The 27,069-nt window shown below is 42.1% G+C and overlaps 1 protein-coding gene across 1 annotated transcript in view; it reads right to left on the bottom strand.

The window, feature by feature from the left end:
* Window positions 1–27,069, bottom strand: part of LOC136859593 (probable maltase) — a 146,939-nt gene that overhangs the window by 56,587 nt on the left and 63,283 nt on the right. The window contains exons 4-6 of the mRNA XM_067138708.2: window positions 17,726–17,851; window positions 10,872–11,131; window positions 3,000–3,195 (exon numbers count right to left, since the gene is read on the bottom strand). Coding sequence (XP_066994809.2) covers window positions 3,000–3,195; window positions 10,872–11,131; window positions 17,726–17,851 — 582 coding nt within the window. The remainder of the gene's footprint in view (window positions 1–2,999; window positions 3,196–10,871; window positions 11,132–17,725; window positions 17,852–27,069) is intronic.

Here is a 27,069-nt window from a genome sequence, read left to right as displayed (position 1 = left end):
GTAAAACAGGGCCAACTCCACATGTTCGACACAGATCGCATCCATGACCCCCCAGATGTGGGAAAAGCGGTAGAAGAAGAAGAAGATTTTATTATACATATGTCACGACTTTTTACGAAAGAATTTTGTCACAATTCTTCGCAAAAATTGTTCTCAAATGTTCACTCTTTGAAATGGTTTTGTTTTGCTATATATAAGTAGAACGCATTGAGGTAAATCAAATGACACCTTACACGATATGCTACCATGCCAGAGTCCAGAGCTACGTAATTGTTAGCTGCACGGCGGGGGCGAGTTTAGTATCTCAAGATGGCAGAACTATTACATCACCCGATGACGTCATTCCGAAGTTATACTATTGTTACTGGGAGCACTGGTCCTTTCTCTTTAAAATGAGATACTGAGCTCAGTCATGGCATGCGTTGTGTAGAAATTATTTCGATTTTTAAACTTTCATATTTTTGTAATGTTCACCCGACAGTATGGTTCAAAAACTAATTACTGGGAGCGAAAGTGGCCGGACACTGGTACTCAGTGCCGAGGTTACACCATCATCTCCAAATTTAAACTTAAAGGATTTCCAGTCTGCCAAACACACAATTTCAATATAAATATGTCCGGCTCCATAGCTAAATGGTTAACGTGCTGGCCTTTGGTCCAGAGGGCCCCGGGTTCGATTTCCGGCCGGGTCTGGGATTTTAACCTTCATTGGTTAATTCCGATGGCTCGGGGGCTGAGTGTGTGTGCCACGTCAGCATTAGAATTCATCATAAGTAGGGCCCCATCCTCACAGACGCGCTGACCTGCACCAGGCCTCTTCGGAGGCCACACGCCATTATTCTTATTATATAATATAAATATTACACTATAACATGTCTGTAAAAGAACACATTATTAAACAAGAAATAAATACACAGTATTAAACAAGGGATGGCATGTTCCGTTCTTAAAAGAACATCGTCAGATTCTATCAAGTTACATTCAATATTTGGAAATATTTATGTTCATCTCTATGCAAACAACTATGAATCTGAAATTTGGAACTTATATTAATGAAGCCGTGTTTTATCATCATTCCAGCATACACTGCGAGGTGTTGGAAAAACCGTTGCTCTTTCGTTGGCTGTTAGTCCGCTCTTCCTCCATGGCTTCCTTCTTAACTAATCAATGTAATCATCATCAAGATGTTATTTCGTTCCTTTTCCAATTGGGGTAGGTGAGCCTACTAGGTAGCAGTGTTGCCAACTCAGCGGATTTTCCGCCAAATTTTGCGGATTTTAAAATGGAACAGCGGATACATTTTCCATTTAGCGTACAGCGGATTTTTTGACGGATTTTCAAACTTCTTTTAGCGATTTTCAGCGGTAACAATATCACCTTTCACCACCAGGAGAGGAAGAAAATAGAACTTAGTACGGCATAATAGTCTACTTATTCCTGTTGTATTGAAGTTATGCTGCATACTACCCCACTCGTTTTCTAGACCAGCTCTGGCCCACAGCCTCAGTCAGTATGTGTTACAATCTTTACTGTACTCTTGATGAGCCGGGTAGTGTCGTGTTTGATAACGTGTTTCTTTTGACATCAGGTTCTTTTTGGTACGTCGAAAGTAAAGGTTAAAAACTAGTCGGGTATTTCGTAAAGAGTAGTTAAATAATTAAACTTTAAAAGACTAGTTGTTTGAGCTTCCCAGTAATGTCAAATACGGAAGGTGCGCCTATTGGCAGTGCAATATAAATGCGAAATTGTTTGACATTAATTCTTTCCGCATTTATAAAAAATGAAAACAGTAATCAAAGTGAAAACACTTTCGAAATAGATTTGAAAATTTCCGTGTGGTCTTTGCTGCTGTAAACTGCCAGCGTATTATTTGAAAAAGAATAGTACCATGTGGCTTCATATGAAACCACATGACCTCAACTCAGCACATCTACTTCAGAGCATATAGTGCGCGGAGGAGAAGATAATGAACTCCTGTTCTGAAACTGGTGAGTGTTGAGTTAATCTCTTTTATTTAAACAGCTGATATATGCTATTTTGTTTCAGTTCGAAATTTAGCAGAATTTAGCGGATTTTCAACTAAAATTTAGCGGAGAAAAGATTTATGGGTTGGTAACACTGCTAGGTAGCTCTTTGGCCGTTGGTTAGGATTTATTTAAGATTTTAATTTATGTATGTGTTGTACGTATGTAATTGTAGGCCTACTTTATATTTGAGGTTTTCCTGGCGCAAAGGACACCACAACCCAAAACTTGGTTGCCCAGGGCTGGCCCACATCACTTCTGCCTAGTGGAAGTCTTTAGGTTGCTTTGCTTTACTTACTTCATAAGAATACAGTATTTCCAACAATAATCTAACAACATAATAGAGCGAGTTGGCCGTGCGGTTAGGAGTGCGCCGCAGTGAGCTTGCATTCGGGAGACAGTGGGTTTGAACCCCACTGTCGGCAGGCCTGAAGATGGTTTTCTGTGGTTCCCCATTTTCACACCAGGAAAATGCTGGGGCTGTGCCTTAATTAAGACCACGACCATTTCCTTCCCACTCCTAACTCTTTCATATCGCATCGTCACCATAAGAGCTTTCTGCGTTGGTGCGACGTAAAGCAACTTATAAAAAATTTAAGAACATAGCAAAATATTAGTGAAATAAGAAACGTTTAGAATGTCAACGTTTCTTTCAGGGACCGAGCTCGATAGCTGTAGTCGTTTAAGTGCGGCCAGTATCCAGTATTCGGGAGATAGTAAGTTCGAACCCCACTATCGGCAGCCCTGAAGATGGTTTTCCGTGGTTTCCCATTTTCACACCAGGCAAATGCTGGGGCTGTACGTTAATTAAGACCACGGCCGCTTCCTTCCCACTCCTAGCCCTTTCCTATCCCATCGTCGCCATAAGACCTATCTGTGTCGGTGCGACGTAAAGCAACTAGCAATATATATATTTCAGGGAGCATTTCACTCCTTCGTCTACATTGGTGCTGCTAGTAAGTAATTTATACTTACCATCCAAGCAATCTGGTTCACGGCGGGGGTGGAGTCCAACCACCATCTGATTAGCAAGTCTACGAAAGCCGCATTCCTCACTTGGTGTTCACAGACAAAATTGCAGCTTACAACAAGATGGGCACCTGGAGCTGTAGAGTTGCCATAATACAGCAATAAGTCTTTCGTAGTGACCTGTCCATCAATGATGAGCACCCTGAAAAACAAACATAACTTATAGTTTCTAGGGTTGCGAACAAAATGTAGCTAAACACGTATACATAGTTGATATGAAGTCACGAACCAAGCTATACAAGCTATATCGGCTAACTGGCTAGTGCAGTTACTTACCAACTAACGGACAGGTGCCAGAGGCGGATGTTCAGGTGAAGTAGGTGAAGTCAGTAGCGTAGCCAAGATCGGCCAATGGGGGGGGGGGGGGTTTACAGTTACAAAATTAAGATATAACATAATGAAAGTGCTTGTGCTTGTGCGTGTCTGGTACGCGCATGCATGACTGTCATAAGGATACTGATACAAGAGTGAATTACTGTATGTGATATTCAGATTCCAATACACTACAAGATTCTTACTTTAAAATACAGAACAAGAACAATATGATCGAGGTCAGCAGTTTTATCTCAAACGGTATGTTCAGTTTACAATCTAAAATCTAATTTTCGAGGCTTCCTAGAAAATAAATTTAACACATCTGTTGGTTTTACAACTATGTCTCTGTGAATGTTCAAGGGAGCCAACCCGTTGAGTCGACTTTCACTTGTGGTATTTCTGAGGTAGGTTTTAAGGCGTCTTAATGTTGAACATGATCTCTCACTGGCTGCAGTGGTGACAGGCAGGGTGGCAAACACTCTCAACAAGCAGTAGATTGCAGGGAGTTTATCTTGATCACATAAAAGAAGTTTATTGTTTACTGTCAGTTTCTATTTATTTTCTTTTTGTGAAAGTTCAATGGGGGGGGGGGTTCTAACCCCCAGTAACCCCCCCCCCCTGGCTACGCCCCTGGGTGAAGTACCACTTTACCATTTATTTTTACCAGAATGAATTTTTTAAAATTTATTTTTCTTGTGATATTTGTTGGTTTTACCGACAGAAAATGTTTTTTTCTGTACGGCGTTTGGAGCACCAAGAGCTCGCATCACTTGATGAGAACCAGGCGAACTCACGAAAGCGCCGGCTATCGCCCACAGTACGGCGCGTGAGATTGAGTGAAGATGAGAGATTCCGCAAATGGCTCTACCTCCCAAGTGCTTCCTCGTATCGCTTGGTCTTGGCGGTTGCCATGACAACCGTGACGTCACCCGCGTACTTTCCTCATAGCGGAAATTGCAAGTGAAGTTGCCGGAAGATCGGAATTTCCGTCTTCCCTGCGTCATCCTGTGTGAAGTACGAGTACTTACGCATCGTGGTTCATTCGTAGTGTTGTGCTGTTTTATTTAAACATGTATCCTGTTTATGACATAGTGTGTATTTTATTAGAAACACCATTTTCACGTTGGAGAAACGAAGCTCACAATGAAGTTCTACGTTTGGTCGCCCTACTGAATCACTGCAAATTTGTGCTACAAGAGAAGTGAAACATTCCGGTAAATCTTACAATCTTAGTTTCAAACGATCGTGGTTTAAGGGATTTCCAAGGTTGTGCTCCTCTCCAGCTCTACAGAAGTTTTTTTTTTTTTTCCCCTGCTTACGTTTTAGCAATAAAAATAACGTTTGGAATAAAGAAGGATTTTCAGTCCTTTTGAACATAACACGTTCTTTACACAAGCACTCAGACTCTGCAGAACATATAAAATGCCAGCTAGATTTGAAGACTTTGGAAAGAAACCAAAATACGCTCTCCGATGCCTTGAAGGAAAATGCTAGACTGTATATTGTACAGTTCAATGAAACTGTACGTTTAAATAGGCCTTTCCTTCAGTTATTAATTGATGCAGTGCTCTATTTAAGTAAGCAAGAACTAGCTTGTCGTGGTCATGACGAAACATTAAATTCAATAAATCGTGGTAATTTTAAGGAATTGTTAACATTGCTGGTATCAAGGAGCCCTGCAGAAATATAAAACCAGTATTCACCGAGCTCGATAGCTGCAGTCTCTTAAGTGCGGCCAGTATCCAGTAATCGGGAGATAATGGGTTCGAGTCCCACTGTCAGCAGCCCTGAATAGGGTTTTCCGTGGTTTCCCATTTTCACACCAGGCAAATACTGGGACTGTACCTTAATTAAGCCCACGGCCGCTTCCTTCCAATTCCTAGGCCTTTCCTATCCCATCGTCGCCGTAAGACATATCTGTGTCGGTGCGACGTAAAGCAAATAGAAAAGAAACAGTATTCTAAGATAAAAAGTGTGTTTAGTGGCGAATCTAAGAGTATTCAAAATGAGTTAATCGAGTGCAATTCAGAATACATCGATGATTTCGTAAAAACAGAACTGAGGAGTGCTGATTATTTTTCCGTTCAGGTGGACGATACGACAGATATCACACAGGTGTCTCAGTGCTCTGTAATTGTGAGGTTTGTTAATGCTGACGGGGCTATAGTGGAACGTTTCTTAGGTTTCCATGATGTAAGTGCTGACAGATCCTCAGATGCTTTGTTTGCTTTATTGGATAAAATTTTGGGACCATTCGATTACGAGCACAAATTAGTAGGGCAGTGCCTGGCCATTTAAATGGACTCCAGGGAAAGATGAAAGAAAATCTCCTCTTGCAGTATTTGTACACTGTTTGGCGCACCGATTAAAGTGGGTCTTACGCAGCGTTGTAAAACAATACGAAAGTTTCGTACATTTTTTTGATCAATTTCTGGAATACCATCCTTTTTCCATCACTCGGCGAGGAGAACTTACGCCATTTCTGCTGTATCGGGGCCACGCATACCAACCGTGACTCCTGTCCGCTGGAGCTCGAACTTAAAATTATTGAGTGTAATTGTGGATGACTGGGAAAAGCTGAAAGAAGTTTTCGAAAATATAGTTACCAGTGAAGAGTCTGGTGACAAATGTATTCTACTTGTCAGAGGCTTTCTTCAGGACATGAACAGTTTTTAATTCACTTTTCTGGCAGTAGGATTTCATGACATTTTTTGTTTAACTGATATTCTTTATGATATTTTGCAAAAGAAGTCATTGGATGCGAACTATTTTATATCAAAAATAAGAACAACATGTGATCTTCTGAGAAACAAGAGGACCGATGAGCATTTTCTAATTATACTTGAAAATGCCAGCAAAATGACGGATATGCGCCAAACCCGAGAGTATAGCACCCTTACTATTGACGATGTGTACAGGTGTATCGAGTTTTATATTTTGACATTTTGGATAACATTCTGATGGAAATTGATGAGAGATTTCGCGATATTGAAAAAATTAAATTTGTTTGCTTAGCCGAAAACACAAAATTTGAGGAATACAACACGTGCTAGCGATCTTGAAAACGTGCAAAATTTCTTTGGATCTGTGTTTCCCAAGATGCATCGCTTAAGAAACGAACTCTCTATTTTGTATGCCGATGAAAAGTACAGACATGTTTCTACTGAAAAGATGTTCCAAATGCTTCACGAAGATAAAGACTTTTTACGGACGCTTATAAATTGTTCTCTCTTATTATGTCCATCTCATCTACTACTGCGTCAGTGGAAAGAAACTTTTCTTGCCTAAAACGTATAAAAACATACCATGGAAATGCAATTTCAGAAGAGACTTTCTTATTTGGGAAATATTGATATTCAGAAAGAACTACTTCTGCAGTTAATGAACAAACAACCATTCTATGAAGACACTACCGACAAGTTAGCAGCTTTAAAGGACCTGATGTACAAAAAATAGGTAAGTTCAATTATTAAGAAAAACAATTAATGTAAATATATATTTCCTTTACTACTATAACTTTTTTCGGTTTCTAGCGTCAGTAAACTGCTATGCGTCGTAAATGAAAAGACGACAAAATGTCCATCTCTTCCCGAGGGTGCCGCGCTTCTATAATTTTTAGTCTCCCGGTCAAATCTTATCTCTACTTTGCACTGTAGAGGAAAGGCAGCCACATGGTTGCCGCGCTGTGACGTTACACAGCGCTCCGGTCTGTATACAATTTTGGTGCTGGACCCTCCGTCAGTCACAGGTACGAGATACGAGTACAAAACAACACGTAGTTCCTAAATCTGTTGCTCGAAACTGAACGGGTTATATCTCCTCACCATACTTTACAGCCACGAGCCGCCACTGACAGGTGTACGTTTTCGAAAATAGTAACTACGGCGTTTATAACGATGTTGAGCACAACTTTGTCTGACTTACCAATATTGAGAAACGCACTACGCATTAAGTTACCTTTAATTAACAACATTTCAAGCAATGACTGTAAAAGCCTATGATTCTAAAAACTTTCTATAACTTTTTTTTTTTTTTTTTTTTTTTTTTTTTGCTATTTGCTTTACGTCGCACCGACACAGATAGGTCTTAGTTTGCAATTTAATTTCCAAATTGGAGCTAGAGTTTTGCACAAGCCATGTCTCCTTGGATAGAAACCTTGAGCAAAGACGATTTTTAAAATTAATTTTGAGGTTTATATTTAACTTCAGTGCGTATTTAGTTAACGTGTATAGAGCAGTGAAGTACGCTAGCCAGGAGAAATACACGTGGCAGCATGTGAACATCATGGACCATTTCTCCGCCAGGAGTGTTATTTACTACATTATTTCCAGTTTTTCTTACATACGAAGCAGAAACACAGTCTAAAAATGTGAGTAACTATTGGTATTTTCACGTCCAGTCATCAGTCCACTATTGTGGCAAAAGCGTAATGTTTCGAGAGATAAAGGTACGCGAGACAAATTTGAGGACGGCTAAACAAGGACGGAGGGAGGCGATCACTTCTACCTGTGACTGAGATAGCGCGTGAAGGAGCGAGTATCAAGGGGCAAAGTCGAGCGAACACAGTTTGCCTTGCCTCTGAGAAGCGAAGTTCGGTCATGGCCACACTCGACAAGTATGAACCGAGCATAGAGCGTGCTTTTGCATGACACTGATACGCACACACGTGCATTTATTCGCACTGAGAAGTATATTAGCGACCACATATTCAGAGTCAATGCGCTATGTTCACACTAAGAACACATATTCACGAAATCTTGTCCGTGTGACACGTGAAGTTTAAATCTGCTTAAATACTTAGGAACTTGAAATCTTGAACTTATCTTAATGAAGCCCCCTTTTCTCTCCACTTTAGCATAGAATGCGAGGTGTTGAAAAACTGTTGCTCTGTTGTTGATGCGAATCCAGCTGGCTAGCCAGTCCATTGACCATCCGCCATGCCCCATGCCCTGGTTAGGTCAATGACACGCTGTATTTCATTTACTTTCAGGTGTTCTATTTTTAGTGCACCCATTATTATTATTATTATTATTATTATTATTATTATTATTATTATTATTATTATTATTATTATTATTATTATCTGCCTCTATGGCGTAGTGGTTAGTGTGATTAAATGCTAATCTCGGAGGCCCGGTTCGATTCCCGGCTCTGCCACGAAATTTGAAAAGTGGTACGAGGGCTGGAACGGGGTTCACTTAGCCTCTGGAGGTCAACTGAGTAGACATGGGGTTCGATTCTCTCCTCAGCCATCTTAGAAGTGGCTTTCCGTGGTTTCCCGCTTCTCCTCCAGGCAAATTACGGGATGGTACCTAACTTTAGACCACGGCAACTTCCTTCCCGCTTCCTTGTCATCCCTTCCAATCTTCCCATCACCCCACAAGGCCCCTGTTCAGCATAGCAGGTGAGGTCACCTGGATGAGGCACTGGTCCTCCTACCCAATTTCATCCTCCGACCCAAAATATCATGTTCCAGGACACTGCCCTTGATGTGGTAGAGGTGGGATCCCTCGCTGAGTCAGAGGGAAAAACCAATCCTGGAGGGTAAAAAGGGGCTGCTCTGCACTCCGCGGACCAAACGAGCAGAGGACCGGTGGCCACAGCTCTACCGTGACTGTACACGTCTGCATTCGGTAGACGAAGAGGGGCTTGTCTCTACCGAAGGCTGTCCGTGTTTTTCATTCTCCTGCTCGAAGTTCCTAGTTTAGGCCATGGCTGCCAACACCCTTCACCAATTCAAATCTTCTTGGCCTGAGAGACGGCGTCACCGCCTAAGAGGCCCACCGTACCTCTTCAGGGTACAGAATGAAAACTTGTTTAGTAGTCGATATTGTTCAGTGCTGCGAGATACCTGCAGGATGAGTGGAGCAAGCGGGCCTTGTAACTTCGAACGTGGAGTTATTATTGGTTACCATATCAGTAAGCAATCAGCCAGAGCCATTTCCACCCTTCTCAAGTTGCCCAAGTCCACTGTTGCGGACGTGACTGTGAACTGGAAACGAGAAGACACAACCACAACAAAAACCAGTAGACGGCCTGGATGAGGCAAATCGGCAGTTGAACGTCTCCACCCACCTCGCCGCTGTTCTATAGGGCATGGCATGCACGCCTAATGCTTCCCGCAGCTCTGTATGGCATTGGCGTGCAATTCTGCCGCGGAAAACTGCTATTTTAATATACGATCGTTGCTCCTGCTTGTTGACTTCCATTTTGTGACCCTCTCACTCACACACTGAAATGTAGGGCATGCTTAGACCCACACTGTAGTTTACATACACCATCTAGTGGCATCATACGCAAGTACATACCGTACGTTTCCAAATGAATATCTTAGATTTTCCGTCTTGTCTCCTGTTCGCGAGAAAAAAAAGTTGCCATGTCTTATGATGGACCTACGCAGTATGCGGAGGACGAAACTTTATTTTCTTCACATCGACATCCATTGTGTGAGTATAATTAAACAGACAATATTATATCTGACGTGATGGTACCATTGCAGTGGACTTAGAACAATTAGGACAGAAGTACAATATTTCGAAAATAAATGTTTTGAAACATTATCGTGTTTGCCACCATTGGAAGGAGGAATTCGGATAGGATTAAACATAGCTATTCTCGGACTTCGACCGCACGGACCGTACGACTTGCATAAACCGGTACGGGTTAATGTGAAGTGGAACGGTTCGCACATGCTGTGGCTATTTAATTACCCGTCCATATCACAAGGTAACCAGGCAGGTAAGTTTTTCCAAAATAAATAACTTCAGTGAAATAACAACCGCAAAGTGTTATTCATTTTACCGAAGGTCATACTTTCGTCGCGCGATATTGTTATAAAAAGAAAGCCTCCGTCGCACAGGCAGCAGCGCACCGGCCTCTCACCGTTGGGTTCCGTGGTTCAAATCCCGGTCACTCCATGTGAGATTTGTGCTGGACAAAGCGGAGGCGGGACAGGTTTTTCCCGGGTACTCCGGTTTTCCTTGTCGTAATTCATTCCAGAAACACTCTCCAATATCATTTCATTTCATCTGTCAGTTATTAATCATTGCTCCAGAGGACTGCGACAGGCTTCAGCAGCCGGCACAATTCCTATCCTCGCGCTAGCTGGGAGCTTTATGCATTTCATTCCTGACACGGTTGAAATTGGAAATTGGCTGTTTCATATTGTCACAAGAACTCAGCGAGACAGTCACCCCTCGAATTTCAATAATAATAATAATAATAATAATAATGTTATTTGCTTTACGTCCCACTAACTACTTTTACGGTCTTCAGAGACGCCGAGGTAAATCTACTGACACGAGGCTGTCGTATTTGAGCACCTTCAAATACGACTGGACTGAGCCAGGATCGAACCTGCCAAGTTGGGGTTAGAATGTCAGCGCCTTAACCGTCTGAGCCACTCAGCCCGGTCCCTCGAATTTCTTTTCTTCCAGAGGAAGCCTGTGCAGACAAGATTTGGAAGTAATAAGACAATTAAAATGACTTCATCCTAGACATTACCTGTTAATGTCGTCCGTTTTATTGGCGTTGTAGTCATCCATGAGCTGTCGCCACTGAGTGACCATGTCGAACGTCTCCGGCTGATCCATGGTGTGAGTGTGAATGAGATTCCAATAACCTGTTAAGTTGTAGGGTATTTCCTTAGACAGGCTGTCATCGCCTGGGGGCTCGTCACGGAGTGACTGATCTTCGAAGAGCAGAGGAACACCAGTCAGACGAAAACCATGGACACCCCTGTCGAGCCAGAATGTCAGCACTTCCTGAAACACATTGTGAACTTCGGATAACTCGGATATGAAATCAGTACTTAATAAGGACGAGAGTCCGCGGGATTGCCCCCCCCCCCTACCTAAGGTTGATTCTTCATCATCATCATTATCTGTTTACCCTCCAGGTTCGGTTTTTCCCTCGGACTTAGCGAGGGATCCCACCTCTACCGCCTCAAGGGCAGTGTCCTGGAGCTTCAGACTCTTGGTCGGGGGATACAACTGGGGAGTATGACCAGTACCTCGCCCAGGCGGCCTCACCTGCTATGCTGAACAGGGGCCTTGTGGAGGGATGGGAAGATTGGAAGGGATAGGCAAGGAAGAGGGAAGGAAGCGGCCGTGGCCTTAAGTTAGGTACCATCCCGGCATTCGCCTGGAGGAGAAGTGGGAAACCACGGAAAACCACTTCCAGGATGGCTGAGGTGGGAATCGAACCCACCTCTACTCAGTTGACCTCCCGAGGCTGAGTGGACCCCGTTCCAGCCCTCGTACCACTTTTCAAATTTCGTGGCAGAGCCGGGAATCGAACCCGGGCCTCCGGGGGTGGCAGCTAATCACGCTAACCACTACACCACAGAGGCGGACAGGTTGATTCTTAATAAATATTATTTTTTTACAAATTATTCTACGGATACCTTTGTATGTACCTACTAAAATTAATAAGGGAATCCCAGTTCTTTCTCTGAAGGAACAGAATTTTTTTCCTATTTGCTTTACGTCGCACCGGCACAGATAGGTCTTATGGCGACGATGGGACAGGAAAGGCCTAGGAATAGGAAGGAAGCGGCCATGGTTTTAATTAAGGTACAGTCCCAGCATTTGCCTGGTGTGAAAAAGGGAAACCACGGAAAACCATCTCCAAGGCTGCGGACAGTGGGATTCTAACCCACTATCTCCCGGATGTGAGCTCACAGCTGCGCGCCCCTAACCGCACGGCCAACTCGCCCGGTAACAGTAAAACTACAACAGTAAATAGTATGAAAGAGGTAACATCATCCTATCCGCTATTTTTTTCAGTGCTGGTTTCATTCAGCATATTTCTCTACCAGGATTCATTTTTTGTTTTGTTTCCGAATTTGGCCACATAGAACTTAAGGCTCTCGTCCTTTCTTCTCTTCCCAAAACCTCGTCATTCTTTCGTTTCTCATCTTTCTTTCCTCTTCGATAATGATCCGTTTGAGTCTCCTCTTCAAATGATTTTAGACTACCGATTTTTCTCCTGAACACTCTTCTATTGTTGATCATCTCTAGTGTAATTCCAACAACTTGCGCATCCCTCTTGAGGGTGTCCTTTAACCCCATGATCTTTTGGTCAGTCGTTTGTACTAGGTGTCCGTAGAATTTCAGCCTTCGTTTCCGCATTGTGTCCGAGCTATTTTCATTGTACTTGTAGAGATTCTTATTTCTCCTTTTCTTCCAAGTCCCACGGTAGTGTTCTACGGTCCCAGAATTTTCTTCGGAATCTTCCTTTCCTTCTTCTCCAGTTCTTACAGCTCCCCATTTAGCCTATATGTAAAATTAGACATTGTGAAGCGTACAATCCTTTCGGTTTTATTACCGAATTATAATGTCGCATTTTTGCCTTGTAATATACCTACTGCCCGTTTGTTATACTTTTCCTGCGTTAGCTTGTATGCCAGATCTAATTTTCTGGCCCTTGCCTTGTTTGCCTCTTTATCCAATCCGTTGGGTTTGATTCATTCACCCAAACATTTGAACTTATTTTTGCTAGTTGTTGTACGTCGCTCCCACACAGATAGGTCTTATGGCGACGATGGGATAGGACACGCCTAGAAATTGGAATGAAGCGGCCGTGGCCTTAATTAAGGTACATCTACAGCATTTGTCTGGTGTGAAAATGGGAAACCACGGATAACCATCTTCAGGGCTGCCGACAGTGGGATTCGAACCCACCATCTCCCGGATGCAAGCTCATAGCCGCGTGCCCCTGACCACACGGACAATTCACCCAATATTTGAACTTCTCTGCCCTTTTAATTTTCCCATGTTTTACCTCCATGTACCTCTCACTTTGGTGCTTGCACTCCATATATTCCGCTTTGTCATACGATACTAAATAAGACCCGCTATGTCGGTGATTTCATGCAGGCTGTCCGGCATCTTTTGAACGCCTTCTCGGCTTTTAGCTAAGATGGCAAGGTCATCTGCAAATCACTCAGGTTTATTATATCCTTTCTACCTTCTCTCTAAAGTCAGATGCTCTATACTGGAAGTGTCTGGAACAAGTCTACATTTCATTTTTTTTTTTTTTTTTTACAGTCTGCTTTACGTCGCACCGACACAGATAGGTCTTATGGCGACGATAGGATAGGAGAGGCCTAGGAGTGGGAAGAAAGTGGCCGTGGCCTTAATTAAGGTACAGCCCCCAGCATTTGCCTGGTGTGAAAATGGGAAACCAAGGAAAACCATCTTCAGGGCTGCCGACAGTGGGATTCGAACCCACTATCTCCCGGATGCAAGCTCACAGCTGCGCACCCCTAACCGCACGGCTAACTCACCCGGTAATCTACATTTCGAACTCTGTGTAACGAGAAGAGAAAGTGCAAGTGAACCATGTCCAAGAAGTGATATCTTGCAACACTGTATTTTACAAATGAGTGGGTTCGATAACTTGTCATTCTAAGAGTTTGCAAATGTTAGCTGCGTCCGTTTCCTCTTTTACCCCCCCCCCTCTCTCTCTCTCTCTCTCTCTCTCTCTCTCTCTCTTTCCTGTCATTCTCTTTCGACCCACATTTTCTTTTGCATTTACTGTGGATGTGGTTGACCGACAATATTGTTAGTATGAATTCTGTTCCTATATCCCCACTAAAACCATTGTCTATATGGATACATGTACAGATGACTAGAAATTTGAAAAGAAGAACTCGACGTACTAGTCGTTGGTGAGTACGATATATCGGGCGAGTTAGCTACGCGGCTCTGACATAGATGGCGACGATGGGACAGGAAAGGGCTAGGTGCAGGAAGGAAGCGACCATGGCCTTAATTAAGGTACAGCCCCGCATGTGCCTGGTGTGAAAATGGGAATACACAGAAAACCCTCTTCAGGGCTGTCGACAGTGGGTTTTGAACCATTATCTCTCGAATGCAAGCTGATAACTATGTGATCCTAAACGCGCAGCCTCTTGCTCGGTGTGTACCGTAGTTTTTTTTTTTTGTTTTTTTTTTTGCTATTTGTTTTACGTCGCACCGACACAGATAGGTCTTACGGCGACGATGGGATAGGAAAGGAATGGGAAGGAAACGGCCGTGCCCTGGCGTGAAAATAGGAAACCACGGAAAACCATCTTCAGGGCTGCCGACAGTAGGATTCGAACCCACTATCACCCGAATGCGAGCTCACAGCTGTGCGCTCCTAACCGCACGGCCAACTCGCCCGGTGTACCTTAGTTAAGGGCGTAGTCACTTAACAGTCCTAATCCTGTGCTATTTCATCGTTGCGATAACGCCTGTCTGTATAACTACGACGAAAAACAAATAGCAAAAATAGTCTTCTTCAGTCCTAGATTGGTTGGCAGCAATTCGTCTTCTCCACTCTTCTCTGTAATTCGCTAATCTCTTCATTTCCACATATGAGCTTGTTCCTACGTCATCTCTGATCTGTCTTGAATATTGCAGTCTAGGTTTTCCTCTTCCTCTTTTACCTTGAATCATTCCTTCCATGACATTAACTATGAAACCATTGTGCCTATAGAGATGGCCAATTAATTGGTCCCTTCTCTTTCTCAGTGTTGCTAAAAAGGATCTTTTTTCACCTATTCGTCGAAGAACTTCTTCATTGGTGAGTTTTGCTGTCCATGAGAACTTTTTCACTCTCCTCCAGCACCACATCTCAAATGCTTCCAGACGTTTCTTATCACATGCACTAATAGTCGACGTTTCTGAGCCATACAAGGCCACACTCCCGACATAGTACTTAATAAACATCTTCTTAGTCTCCACATTTAAATTCCTTGATGTAAGTAGTATCCTTTTCTTGTAATAAGCAATCTTTGTTTGGACAATTCTGCGCTTTATATCGACTGAACTTTTGCCATCTGAAGTGACTTTACTTCATAAGTAGGTAGAGAGACATTTACTTGCCTTAGTGGTGTATAACTAATTCTGATGTCGACTGCCATATATTGGCGGCTGTATACCATAATTTCAGTCTTTTTTTTGTATTAATTTTTATGTTATACTTATCTCTCAATATCTTATTCATTTTTACTAATGCACTTTGTAGTTTCTCTTCGTTCTCCTCTATGACAGATGTCATCAGCAAATCTTATCAATTTGATTTCTACTCCATTTATCTGTATCCCTTCCATATCCTCTTTATGTTCCTCAATGTCTTTCTCAATATACAGGTTGAACAGCACTGGTGACAAATTACATCCCTGTCGTACTCCTTTCTTTATAGAAGCGTCCCATACTTCACCATTTATGTTTATGATGAAAACGCAGTAGACTACGATATAATTGTCAGAGGTAACGGAGCGCTCGTCGAGAGATCCTTGCGACGTCTCCTTCATCAAGAACCCATTTAAAACGAAGCATTTTATGAATATCGGTCTTAGGCACGCAATGTGATGGTTGGGCTGTAGCAGCTACTGGAAGGAGACCTACAACACGTTAATAAATAACATTCATATCCTCAAATAATCATTCCCATTATTTACACCTATTCCTCAGAAACTCATTTGAATTAAATGTAGTAAGTTATTTCGGCCGCCTCTGTGGTGTAGTGGTTAGCGTGATTAGCTGCCACCCCCGGAGGTCCGGGTTCGATTCCCGGCTCTGCCACGAAATTTGAAAAGTGGTACGAGGGCTGGAACGGGGTCCACTCAGCCTCGGGCGGTCAACTGAGTAGAGGCGGGTTCGATTCCCACCTCAGCCATCCTCGAAGTGGTTTTCCGTGGTTTCCCACTTCACCTCCAGGCAAATGCCGGGATGGTACCTATCGTAAGGCCACGGCCGCTTCCTTCCCTCATCCTTGCCTATCCCTTCCAATCTTCCCATCCCCCTACTAGGCCCCTGTTCACTATAGCAGGTGAGGCCGCCTGGGCGAGGTACTGGTCATACTCCCCAGTTGTATCCCCCGACCAAGAGTCTGAAGCTCCAGGACACTGCCCTTGAGGCGGTAGAGGTGGGATCCCTCGCTTAGTCCGAGGGAAAAGCCGAACCTGGAGGGTAAACAGATGATGATGATGATGATGAAGTTATTTCACTGAGCTTTTAATTTAAACACATTTACAGACATTAAATTATCTTGTCTAAACTAAACGTAAAAGTAGTCATATCACTGAATAACTAAAGACTATACAGTGAAAGTACTGGCGGAGTACACGAGCTGTAGAATATTTTATTCCCGAGGGGGCGGGGCGTAATGGTCGAGTGACGTCGTCACTAGACCCTCATTTAAGCAGCCATGGTTTGAATCCCAGCAAATGCATGTGAAAAGTTTTGAAATGAAATGTAATGAACCTGTGTTCTGACAGAACGTGATAGCCCAAGCACAAATAACATTTTCTCACTTTTGTTCTTAAAGGAAGATACTTTGCCAATGACTTATCAAGGCGTTATCATTGGGTAACAAGCTTCCGTGTAACGTATCTTGGAAGGAACTTCCAGTGGTTCTACCTGGGACCTAAGGAACTGTCGGAGGAAATGTTAATATCCCAAATGCTACATTTTCCCAAGGAAAGTAGTGATAGATTGGAAGGAACGTGTTGCACTTCCCAACTATGCATAAGCAATGTAGCCTATGCTTACTTCATGTATGTCTTAATGTTACAAGATATTCACCCGTTCACAGATCATAGACAGTAGCAAGATAATTATTATAACAAGGCATTTTCCGTAGTGAAAGGAGATTCAAGGTCTTCAGTGAGTAAGAATGCATGGAAATGCCTTATTACAGAACACAGTGGATAACATATTAATGCTTGTCAGTGCTGCACTAATGCAACACATGAAACAAAATGGTTACCTCACTGACATCTTCACGAGATGACGACTCTCTCTATAGTCAAGTGTCCAAAGCATTATTCTCTGCGGGCGGCACATCATTCTTCATGCCATTATCTGCGTACTCTCTAATCAACGTAAATAGTGCGCCCCATAGGCCATGCAATTTGAATGAACGAAACGTTGAACCCCCACATGCCAAGAATACGACTTCTTTCAAACTCATTACGACGACCATACTGTTTGTTTTACCAATGGCGTAGGATATTTCACCTCTTCAACAGACCACCGGTTAAGAAACCGATGAAAACTCAGCATCCCGACGTCTTTAAATGATCTCAGGTGATTTGACCATCTGATAGGCCAATATACAATACACCTGGATTAATGAGAGCACAATGTTCAACTTGTCATTTTTATGAACAGTAAAGTGTTCATGAAACTTTAACACTTGCCAATGATTTTTCATGGTATTTGGATGTATATGAACAAAGTGTATTTATACAGACATGAAGATGTTTATGAACAAAATGTATTTATACAAACATGAATATGATATATTATCATTATAGAGCAATAATGCCATAGTGGAATGTAGTGGTTATATGTAAAATGTACCTTCATCTCCTGGACTAACTGTGGACAGCGGTAGTTGAGGTCTGGTCTGCTGGCCGTACTCTGGTGCAGGTAGTACTGCCGTCGTTGTTCGTGCCACTGCCACGCTGAGCCACCGGTGTTGCTTACCTGGTAACAAACAGATGTTCACTGTTGTGCTTTGTTTATGCCAATAGCCCTGCATACTTATATGTGAATAATTCGTGCTGGCATGTTGACAAATCAGACATCGGTATGCAACCAGCAATCACGTGTAACTGAAGTTGAAACTTAATGATAACAGCTCTTAATATCCGTTTCATCCTATTTATCCTACGTTACTTGATGCTAAGTTTAACCCGTTTCAGTTCTACAAGCTAGACTTATATTCATGATGGAATCTAAATTAAAATCAGAACTAACCAGGCGAGAAGCTGCTACGGTTAGTTAATAATAAGCGAGACTTACGTGCATGTGTTTCAAGATACTGATCATGCTAACAGAAAATTATCAGTCGAGTACTGTGTAGAAGGGATACTGATTGGAACGTGATCGGATATTTCAATATAATTCACACCATGGTGCACACTTCGTTGTCAACGATCTGGATGCTTGAAAATGTCAAACGGAGGGGATCAAATGAGGTGGAGGTGGATGAGGCTCTGGTCATGGGGGGACTCCATTGTTAGACATACGAAGAAAGTGTGTAGAGGAAAGAGAACCAGAGTAGTGTTATCCATGAATTAGATAGAAGAGTAGGAGGAGGATATAATAATTTTGTGTGGCTGCTTCTAAATTTGTAAAGCAGACCCTCCGACGAGGGTGGGAGGCATCTGCCGTATGTGGGAAAATGCATGTTATAATATTATTTGTAGTGTTTCAGTTGCAGGGATGTTGGGGACAATACAAAAACCCAGTCCCCGAGCCAAGGAAAATAACCATTTAAGGTTAAAAACTCCAACCTGGCCGGGAATCAAATGCGGGACCATCTCAACCGAAGAGCACTATGTTGACCATTCAGCCAAGGAGCCGGACAGGAGCAGGGTAAGGAGAAGGTGGTAGTTTTTCTCGTTGGTACCAACAATGTTAAAGGCAGGCAGATATAGGTACCAACATATTTGGGGGCTGTGTGCGATCTGATTAATGCAGCACGATAGAAGATTAAGGGAGCAGAGATTGTTATCAGTGGAGTACTGTGTAGGAGGGATACTGATTGGAAGGTGATCGGACATTTAAATGAGAATATGGAGTGGATATGTGAGAAACTGGGAGTGAGATTTGCAATGGTGAGTACGAGATAGGGATCTGCGTTTAAGTGATATTTACCAGATATTGTAACAGGAATTGAATCATGGCTCAGAAATAATTTTACGGATGAGGAAATTTTCTCACGGAACTGGAGTGTTTAACGTAGATACAGGATAGGAACGGAGGTGAAAGAAGAATCTGTAAGCTACGAAGAAGTTGAGGATGAGAAACATGAACTTCTAGGTGTAAGGCTAATCTACAAAGATAATACCGGTATGTAACTTGATGTTTTGGGGGTATACAGACCTGGAAAGAGTGGCGCTGGCATTGATGCGGAATTAATTAATAAGATAAATGTGAGAAATGACACAGAAAGGAATACGATTGTAGCGGTTTATCTCAGTTTATAAAATACTAATTGGGAAGTTAAAGCGAGTAACAGGAAGTATGACCAACAAATGGTCAAAAAGTTAATCAGGGAAAGATAGTTGAATCAGGAAGTGTTGGAATCAAGTAGAGGGAAACTATTTTGGACGTGGTGCTGATAAAACCAGATGAACTATATAACGAAACTGAAGTAATAGATGGTATAAGCGATCAAGAAGCTATCTTCGTGGTACCGGTAGTTAAAAATAAGTGCAGTAGGAAGGATGTTTGTAAAAGTAGAACTATTACGCTGTACCATATAGTTGATAAGACAGGGAAGAGGAAGTTTGAAAGAATAATTATGACCCGTTGAAAATGTAAACAGTCTGTGAAGCAATTGTTGAGAAATGTGAAAGTATTCCAAGGCGGTAAAGCATTGTAAAGACCTGCTATATTTTAACAGAGAAGTACAGAACTAAGAAGGAAGTGAAGGTTGGGAAGAAAGATAGTTAGAAGAAGTTGTGGATGCACGGCCGTCTTAACGTATGAGCACGATGGGTAACTGCCCGAAGGCTCCATGACAATCTAAGCATAAACCAGAACTGAACATTAATTTTCCGATCACTCGTCTCAACATTCAAATTTACCCATTTTATTTTTGTACCGGGTGGTACACCTCCACGCCACTAATTCAAATATTGCGCCAGTTGAAACACCTCTACAGGAGAAAGCCTGAACTTTAACAAACTGTATTAACTCAACGGTTTCTCGGAAGATGTCACTGTCTGGCAATTTGGAAGTGTTCTGAACTGTGTCTATTTCGATTTGTATTTGTTTGCTCCGTATCAAGAAATTTGGACATTCTCTAACAGATGTCTCTACCAAAACTATGATAACGCACTCTGATGTAAAGGAATGTACTTTCTTGAAGAAATTTTGTATTCATAAGTTTTGTCTTAACTAAATTTTGCTCTGTCAGTTGTAGGTTATCATTATAATCCTTTCTTTCCGCCTGTTTTGAATGTAGCCAATCAGGAATTTCTGTAATTAATTTTCCACCAATAAGGTGTTTCTTCCTCGTCTTGTGTATTAGTTTTTGCTGTTATCCAATAAAATTTTGTGGGCGGGTTGTAATCATTCATGAAACGTCTCGAATTTTCCGCGAGGGTATAAAAACTGCTGATTTTCTGGTCTCCTGGCCACTTCATCGACATCTTGCGTAGTGTGTGATTATGTAGCAGGGGGCGGGTAGCGCCTCTTTCTTCGGGCAGCAGTTCATCAACAAGGTAATGGCCGTTTAATAACTTTATTTCTTGCTAGCTCAGCAGTTTAACCCTCGGGGCACGTTCGAAACCTTTGTCATGTAACCTACCTTTAAAATGTAAAAAAACATTTGGTGAAAATTCCGTCTCTTTAACTACAAATTGGGATAGAGAGTGCCTAACCCTCTCGAGCTCCCACTCATATTGTTTTGAGGTGACTACGTTTTCATAACCGTTTTCCTTCTCTTCTTAATGTAATAAAGTTTTCTTATCTATACGTGTCACCTCGTTAGTATGGGATTAGCCCTTGCGTAAGCGGCCTAGTGCCAAGTAGGTTTTAAAAGTGTATTAGGAGTGCAAGCTTCGCCTCCATTGAATTTTGTATTATGGGCCAGTAACTTAACCTGATGTTTTATTTTCCTCATGTAAAGGCCCGGTAGGTTGGGTATCAAATACCCCTGTTTCTTGGTGTGCCTTGAGGGCAGGTAGAAGTAAAGTTGTTTGTGCTTATAAAATTGAGAGCAGGTCAGCTCTTTCTGGTTTCTTTGGAAAGTGCCTCTATGAGGCTTGATACTACTAAGCGGGAGCAAGAGCTCCAGGTAATTAAGGGTCCTGTGACCTTTGATATTTGTGGTTGTGAGTCGAGAACTCAGACTTTGGGGCTCGTAGCCCAGAATTTGTAAATTTGCATTGTACCTGAGTGTTCTTTGTTATTTCACCTAGTGAGAATTGTTAACCGTTGTTATCTGTTGATTTTGAAAAGAAAATATAACCTTGTTAAAGTTTTAAATTAGTTGTAGTTGTAGTTGAGACCTATTCCAGCCCGCACCTTCTTTCACCTCTGCAAATCCACAAAACTCCGTAACAATTTTGTTGCAATGTTATGGAAGCGGAATATTGTAATTCAGTCACTGTCTGGGGACAACAATACAGACTGTATGCAGTGTGTGTTCCAGTAATTACATTTGTGGGGTGAAAGCGTAGAAAACTTGAGGAAGAAAGGAACTAGTAACTTATGTGATTTATTACGTATTAGTGACATTTTATTCCTCTGAATGGTTGTGCAGATAGGGATCATTGCACCGCTTTGCCTGACGGCATTTAATGCTCTTAAGACGACCCTTTATGGAAGTAACGAGGACTGAAGGATCTAGGAAACTGAATTTATCGAAGAAGTCGGCTAACGATAACACTATGGCAAGCATAATTGGCAGTCATACAAATTTTAGTGAACAATTTAAGGGTATATATAAAGGCAGAAACAGGTTCCAAGAAGGTCATTCAGGGAATCATTAATGAACAAGGAGAGTGTATATGTAAGGATTTAAAGAAGGCAGAAATATTCTGTCAGGAGTGAATGAAATGAAATGGCGTATGGCTTTTACAGTAGTGCCGGGAGTGTCCGAAGACATGTTCGCTCGCCAGGTGAAGGTCTTTTGATTTGACTCCCGTAGGCAACCTGCGCGTCGTGATGAGGATGAAATGATGATGAAGACGACACATACACCCAGCCCCCGTGCCGGCAAAATTAACCAATTATGGTTAAAATTCCCGATCCTGCCGGGAATCGAACCCGGGACCCATGTGACCAAAGGCCAGCCCGCTAACCGTTTAGCCATGGAGCCGGACAGCAGTAAATAAATACTCTCTCTAACGAAGTATTGAAATGTACTTATGAAAACAAAGACACTTACAATAAGATACAAAAGTTGAAAACTGGAATAGCAGCAGGAATTGTACAAGCTGTCTGGGGATTTACTGAAGGCCATAGATTGTGATAAAGTGCCATTTCTTGTGTTTTTATTTGATTACTGTTTGCATAAAGGAGCTATTATGGTGTCTTATAAGGTAGATCATAGAAGACTATAGCAAAAATGAATGCAATTGGACTGGAAAAAAAAAGAGTGAGTGAATGGGTGGCTATATTTCTAGAAAAACGGAACTCAGAGTGTTAGAGGAGGTGAAGCATTATCTGATCCTGTAATGATTAATGGGGGAACTCTTCAAGGCATTATTATTGGACCTTTATGTTTTGATACATATATAAATTTTGTAAGTACTTAAATGAGAGATAAGGCTTTTCTGCGAATGATATTATGCTCTAGAGAGTAATAAATAAGTTAGAATATTGTGACAGACTGCAAGAAGACCTCGACAACATTTTGAGATGGAAATCAGGCTATGGTATGACGAGAAACGGGGTGAAAACTCAGGTTGTGAGTTTTACAAAGAGGTAAGATCTTCTCAGATTTAATTAGTGCGTTGATGGGGTGAACGTTATTCATGGGGATGACTGTAAGAATCTATGTGTTAATATAAAGAAAGAACTTCATTGGAGTAGTCGCTTGAATGGAGTTGTAAATAAAGTTTACACATCTCTTCATATGATTATGACGCATTTAAGGGTTGTAATAAGAATGAAAAGGAGAGGGCATATAAGTCTCTGATAAAGCCAGAATTAGAGTATGGTTCCAATGTATGGGATTACTTGGGCCAGTCAGTTTGACATGTGTTGTTTGTAAGCTGTGGGAAATAATTATTTCTGATGGTATTAGACAAGTTTGTGAAATTACTAACTGGTTTGATAGATGGCATTTCGGAAATAAGGGCTATTGGTCTAGTCAAATTAGTGGTTGAAAAGGTGGCTGAATTTCAAGAAAGTAGAACTCAGAGAATTTGAGTAGGTGAAGTGTTATCTGATCCTGTAATGAGTAGTGGGGCCCTACGGGGCAGTATTATTTCACCTTTATGTTTTCTTATATAGGCTTATAATAAATGATATCAGTAAAGAACTGGAATCACGGACTAGACTCTTTGATAATAATGTTTCACTTTGTATAGTATTAAAAAATGAGTTGCAGGCTCGTGAGCAACTGCAGGGGTACCTAGACAATGTTGTGAGATGGACAGTGGACAATAGTACGATGGTAAACCGAATAGAACGTTACGTTATAAGTTTCACCAAGAGGACAAGTCCTCTCGGGTTTAATTAAAATGTTGATGGAGCTGTAGTATCTCATGGAGAACACTCTGAGTACCAAGGTGTTAATACAAGGAGTGCTCTTCATTGAGGGAATCATACTGACGAGGTTACAGATCTCTTCACTTGGTTATGGGAGTATTTAAGAGGCTGTATTAAGATGTGAAGGAGAGGGCGTATCATTCTCTGGTAGGACCCTAATTAGAGTATGGTTCCAGTGTGTGGGGCCCACACCAGGATTACTTGATACGAGATCTGAAAGAGATCCAAAGGAAAGCAGCGCCGTTTGTTCTGGGTAATTTACGACAAAGGAATAGTGTTAAGAAAATATTGCACAGTTTGGACTGGGAAGACTTGGGAGTTAGGAGACGAGATTCTCGACTAAGTGGTTTGAAGCTGTCAGTGGATGGATGGTGTGGAATGACATTAGTAGATGAATAAGCTTGGGCGGATCTTTTAAAAGTGGGAAAGGTCATAATGTAAAAGTGTAAATTCAAGAGGAAATATTGGGGGAGATACTCATTTATATGACGAACAGTAAAGGAATGGAATAATTTATAAAGTGAAATATTCGATAAATTTCGATGTTCTTTGAAATCATCTAAGAAAAGACTAGATAAACAATTGATAGGGATTCTGCCACCTGGATGTCAGCCCTAAATACAGATCATTGATTGATTGATTGATTGATTGATTGATTGCTGTTCTACGCCCCCCTCTACAGCGGGAAACAATGCGTCGAATATTACACTAAAGTGACAATTTCAGTTTTTATTCTAGTACTAACTCATTCCTGATTTGAGAGTGTAGGGCGTGTCATCCCCAACCACACACAATTCGTGCATTAAATAATGACCAGAGCCCCGATCAATACTGACTATGCTAAACCCCAGACCATAGCAGCGGACACGTGGATTGTGATTTAACTGATACTACTACATTGCCATTATAACTAAGCCTGTTGTATTTTGCACGCCCGAGCGAGTTGGCCATGCGGTTAGAGGCGCGCAGCTGTGAGCTTGCATTCGGGAGATAGTGGGTTCTAATCCCACTGTCGGCAGCCCTGATGTTGGTTTTCCGTGTTTTCCCATTTTCACACCAGGCAAATGCTGGGGTTGTACCTTAATTAAGACCACGGCCACTTTCTTCCCACTCCTAGCCCTTTACTTTCCCACCTTCACCGTAAAATCTATCTGTATCGGTGCGACGTAAAACAGATTGTAAATATGTATATATATTGCACGAGGAATGTCCACCATTATTTCTTTATTTATTATTACCTGTCCAAAGCTGTAAAGTGGATTCGATTTTCCATCAGAAAGAAGCACACAGCCCTGTAATTTACTCAAACTGCACCAAAAATGAGTGCCGAGGTTACGAAAATATATGGTATCTCGTGGTTTACATCAAGAGAGGTCTATGAAACGTAACGTCGCCTCTAAAGAAAGGTATAATTACTTATTGTATTATTTATTTAATTCGTTTACCCTCCAGGGTTCGAATCCCACTTCTACCGCCTCGAGCGTGAGACATTTGGTCGGGGATGAAACTGGAGAGCAGGACCAGTCTTCACCCAGGCGACCACACCTGCTATGCTCGACAGGGGCCTTGCGGGGATAGGATAGACAAGGAAGAGGGAATGAAGGAAGGAAGGAAGGAAGGAAGGAAGAAAGCGGCCGTGGCCTTAACTTAGGTACCATCCCAGCATTTACCTGGAGAAGAAGTGAAGAAACCACGGAAAACCACTTCCAGGATGGCTGAGGTGGGAATCGAACTCACCTCTACTCAGTTGACCTCCCGAGGCTGAGTGAACCCCGTTTCAGTCCTCGTACCACGTTTCTTCGTAAATTTTCTGATGGTTTGACACACGCTCGGGTCGTTGATAATATACGGTATGCCTTAGGTGGGTGCATTACTAATGAACATACAGAGCAATGCATTTGAGCGTGCATCGAAAGGTATGGTACGGTGGCACTTTCAGTTATTATCGTACGACCTCTGTGTTATAGTGGTTAGTGTAATTAACTGTCACCCATGGAGGCCCGGGCTCGATCCCGCGTTTGCCACATTTGAAGTGGTACGTGCACTGGAACGAGGTCTACTGTGCCTCGGAGGTCAACTGAATAGAGGAGAGTTCAATTCCCGCCTCAGACATACTCGAAGTGGTTTTGCGTGGTGTCCCAGGTAAATGCCTGGATGGTACCTAACTTAAGGCTACGGCCGCTTCCATCTCAGTTTCTTTCCCATCCCTTCCAATGTTCCCATCCCCTACAAGGTCCCTCTTCAGCACAGCAGGTGTGGCCACCTGGGCGAGGTACTGGTCCCCCTCCCCAGTTTTATCCCAGACGTTCTAGGTCTCTGCGATATAGGTGGGATCCCTGGCTGAGTTCGAGGGAAAACGGAGTTAATAATAATTACAGTATTTGAATTTGAATCAATAATAAACAATATTAATGAGCTCGTCGGCTCTAACAATTCCGAACATCAAGTACAAAACTTGTGATAATTACAAGGTAGTTGATTTTACAGAGAGAAGAGCACGATTGCTCCAGAAAGGTACAATATTTCACAAGAGCAAATTTTGCTCCTACCAGTTACATTACACAGGAGTCTGAGCTCCAAAATACCGTGGTCTATTCTCGCAGAAGCACGCAGTTTCATTAAATACACTGCAATTAAACTAGGCAACCCACTGGGTGACCCCACTTTAAAGTGTTCATCAATTACTCCACAATAACAATAGCTTTAAGCATTGTCCCAAAAGAAACGCAGAAGCTGTTACAGAATAAACAGAGACACAAATGCCCGTACTGCATGGCCGTAAAAGTAAAAAAGAAAAGGGCTGTACACAATCAGCCGTAAACAAAACGCAAGGAGCCGAAACACCTGCACTCCTTAGAGAAATTGTCAAAACCCAAGTGGGCTTATGGCCTAATGATACAGAGGCTAATCCTTTACTATAAGGTGTGACTAAAGGAGAAACCATTAACGCCTAGACAAGATTTACAAAATTTTGAGGTTGAAAACCTTAGTCATCCAGTGCAAGGTTGAATGGGAAACAGCAGAAGGTCATCACGTTTGTTCGGCAGGAATAGAGTCCTCAGACTTCGTCGATAATTCTACATTAAAACCACCAGTTTACAGAATTATATTGCAAGAAAACGGTTGAAACCTTCCCTTTAAACTATCCGCAGGCGCTATCACTATAGTTCCATAAGGGGAAGCTTCCAGAAATGTTTGCTGATTGGCTGGATTCCTGTACACACATCCCCCCCCCCCCGGGTTTAATAAGATAGAGAACATATTTACAAGCCTCTGATAGGTAGATTACAATCGAAGAGGAATCAGCTGAAGTATTGACATCTTCGGTATATATCTATACTAATACTATAAAGAGGAAAAATTTGTATGTTTGTTTGTAACGAATAGACTCAAAAACTACTGAACCGATTTTAAAAATTACTTCACCTATAGAAAGCTACATTTACAATGAGTAACACGGGCAGTATTTT

This window comes from Anabrus simplex, chromosome 1 (genome assembly GCF_040414725.1).
Source record: "Anabrus simplex isolate iqAnaSimp1 chromosome 1, ASM4041472v1, whole genome shotgun sequence".
Classification (NCBI taxonomy): domain Eukaryota; kingdom Metazoa; phylum Arthropoda; class Insecta; order Orthoptera; family Tettigoniidae; genus Anabrus; species Anabrus simplex.
This window is presented reverse-complemented; position numbering and strand designations above follow the sequence as displayed.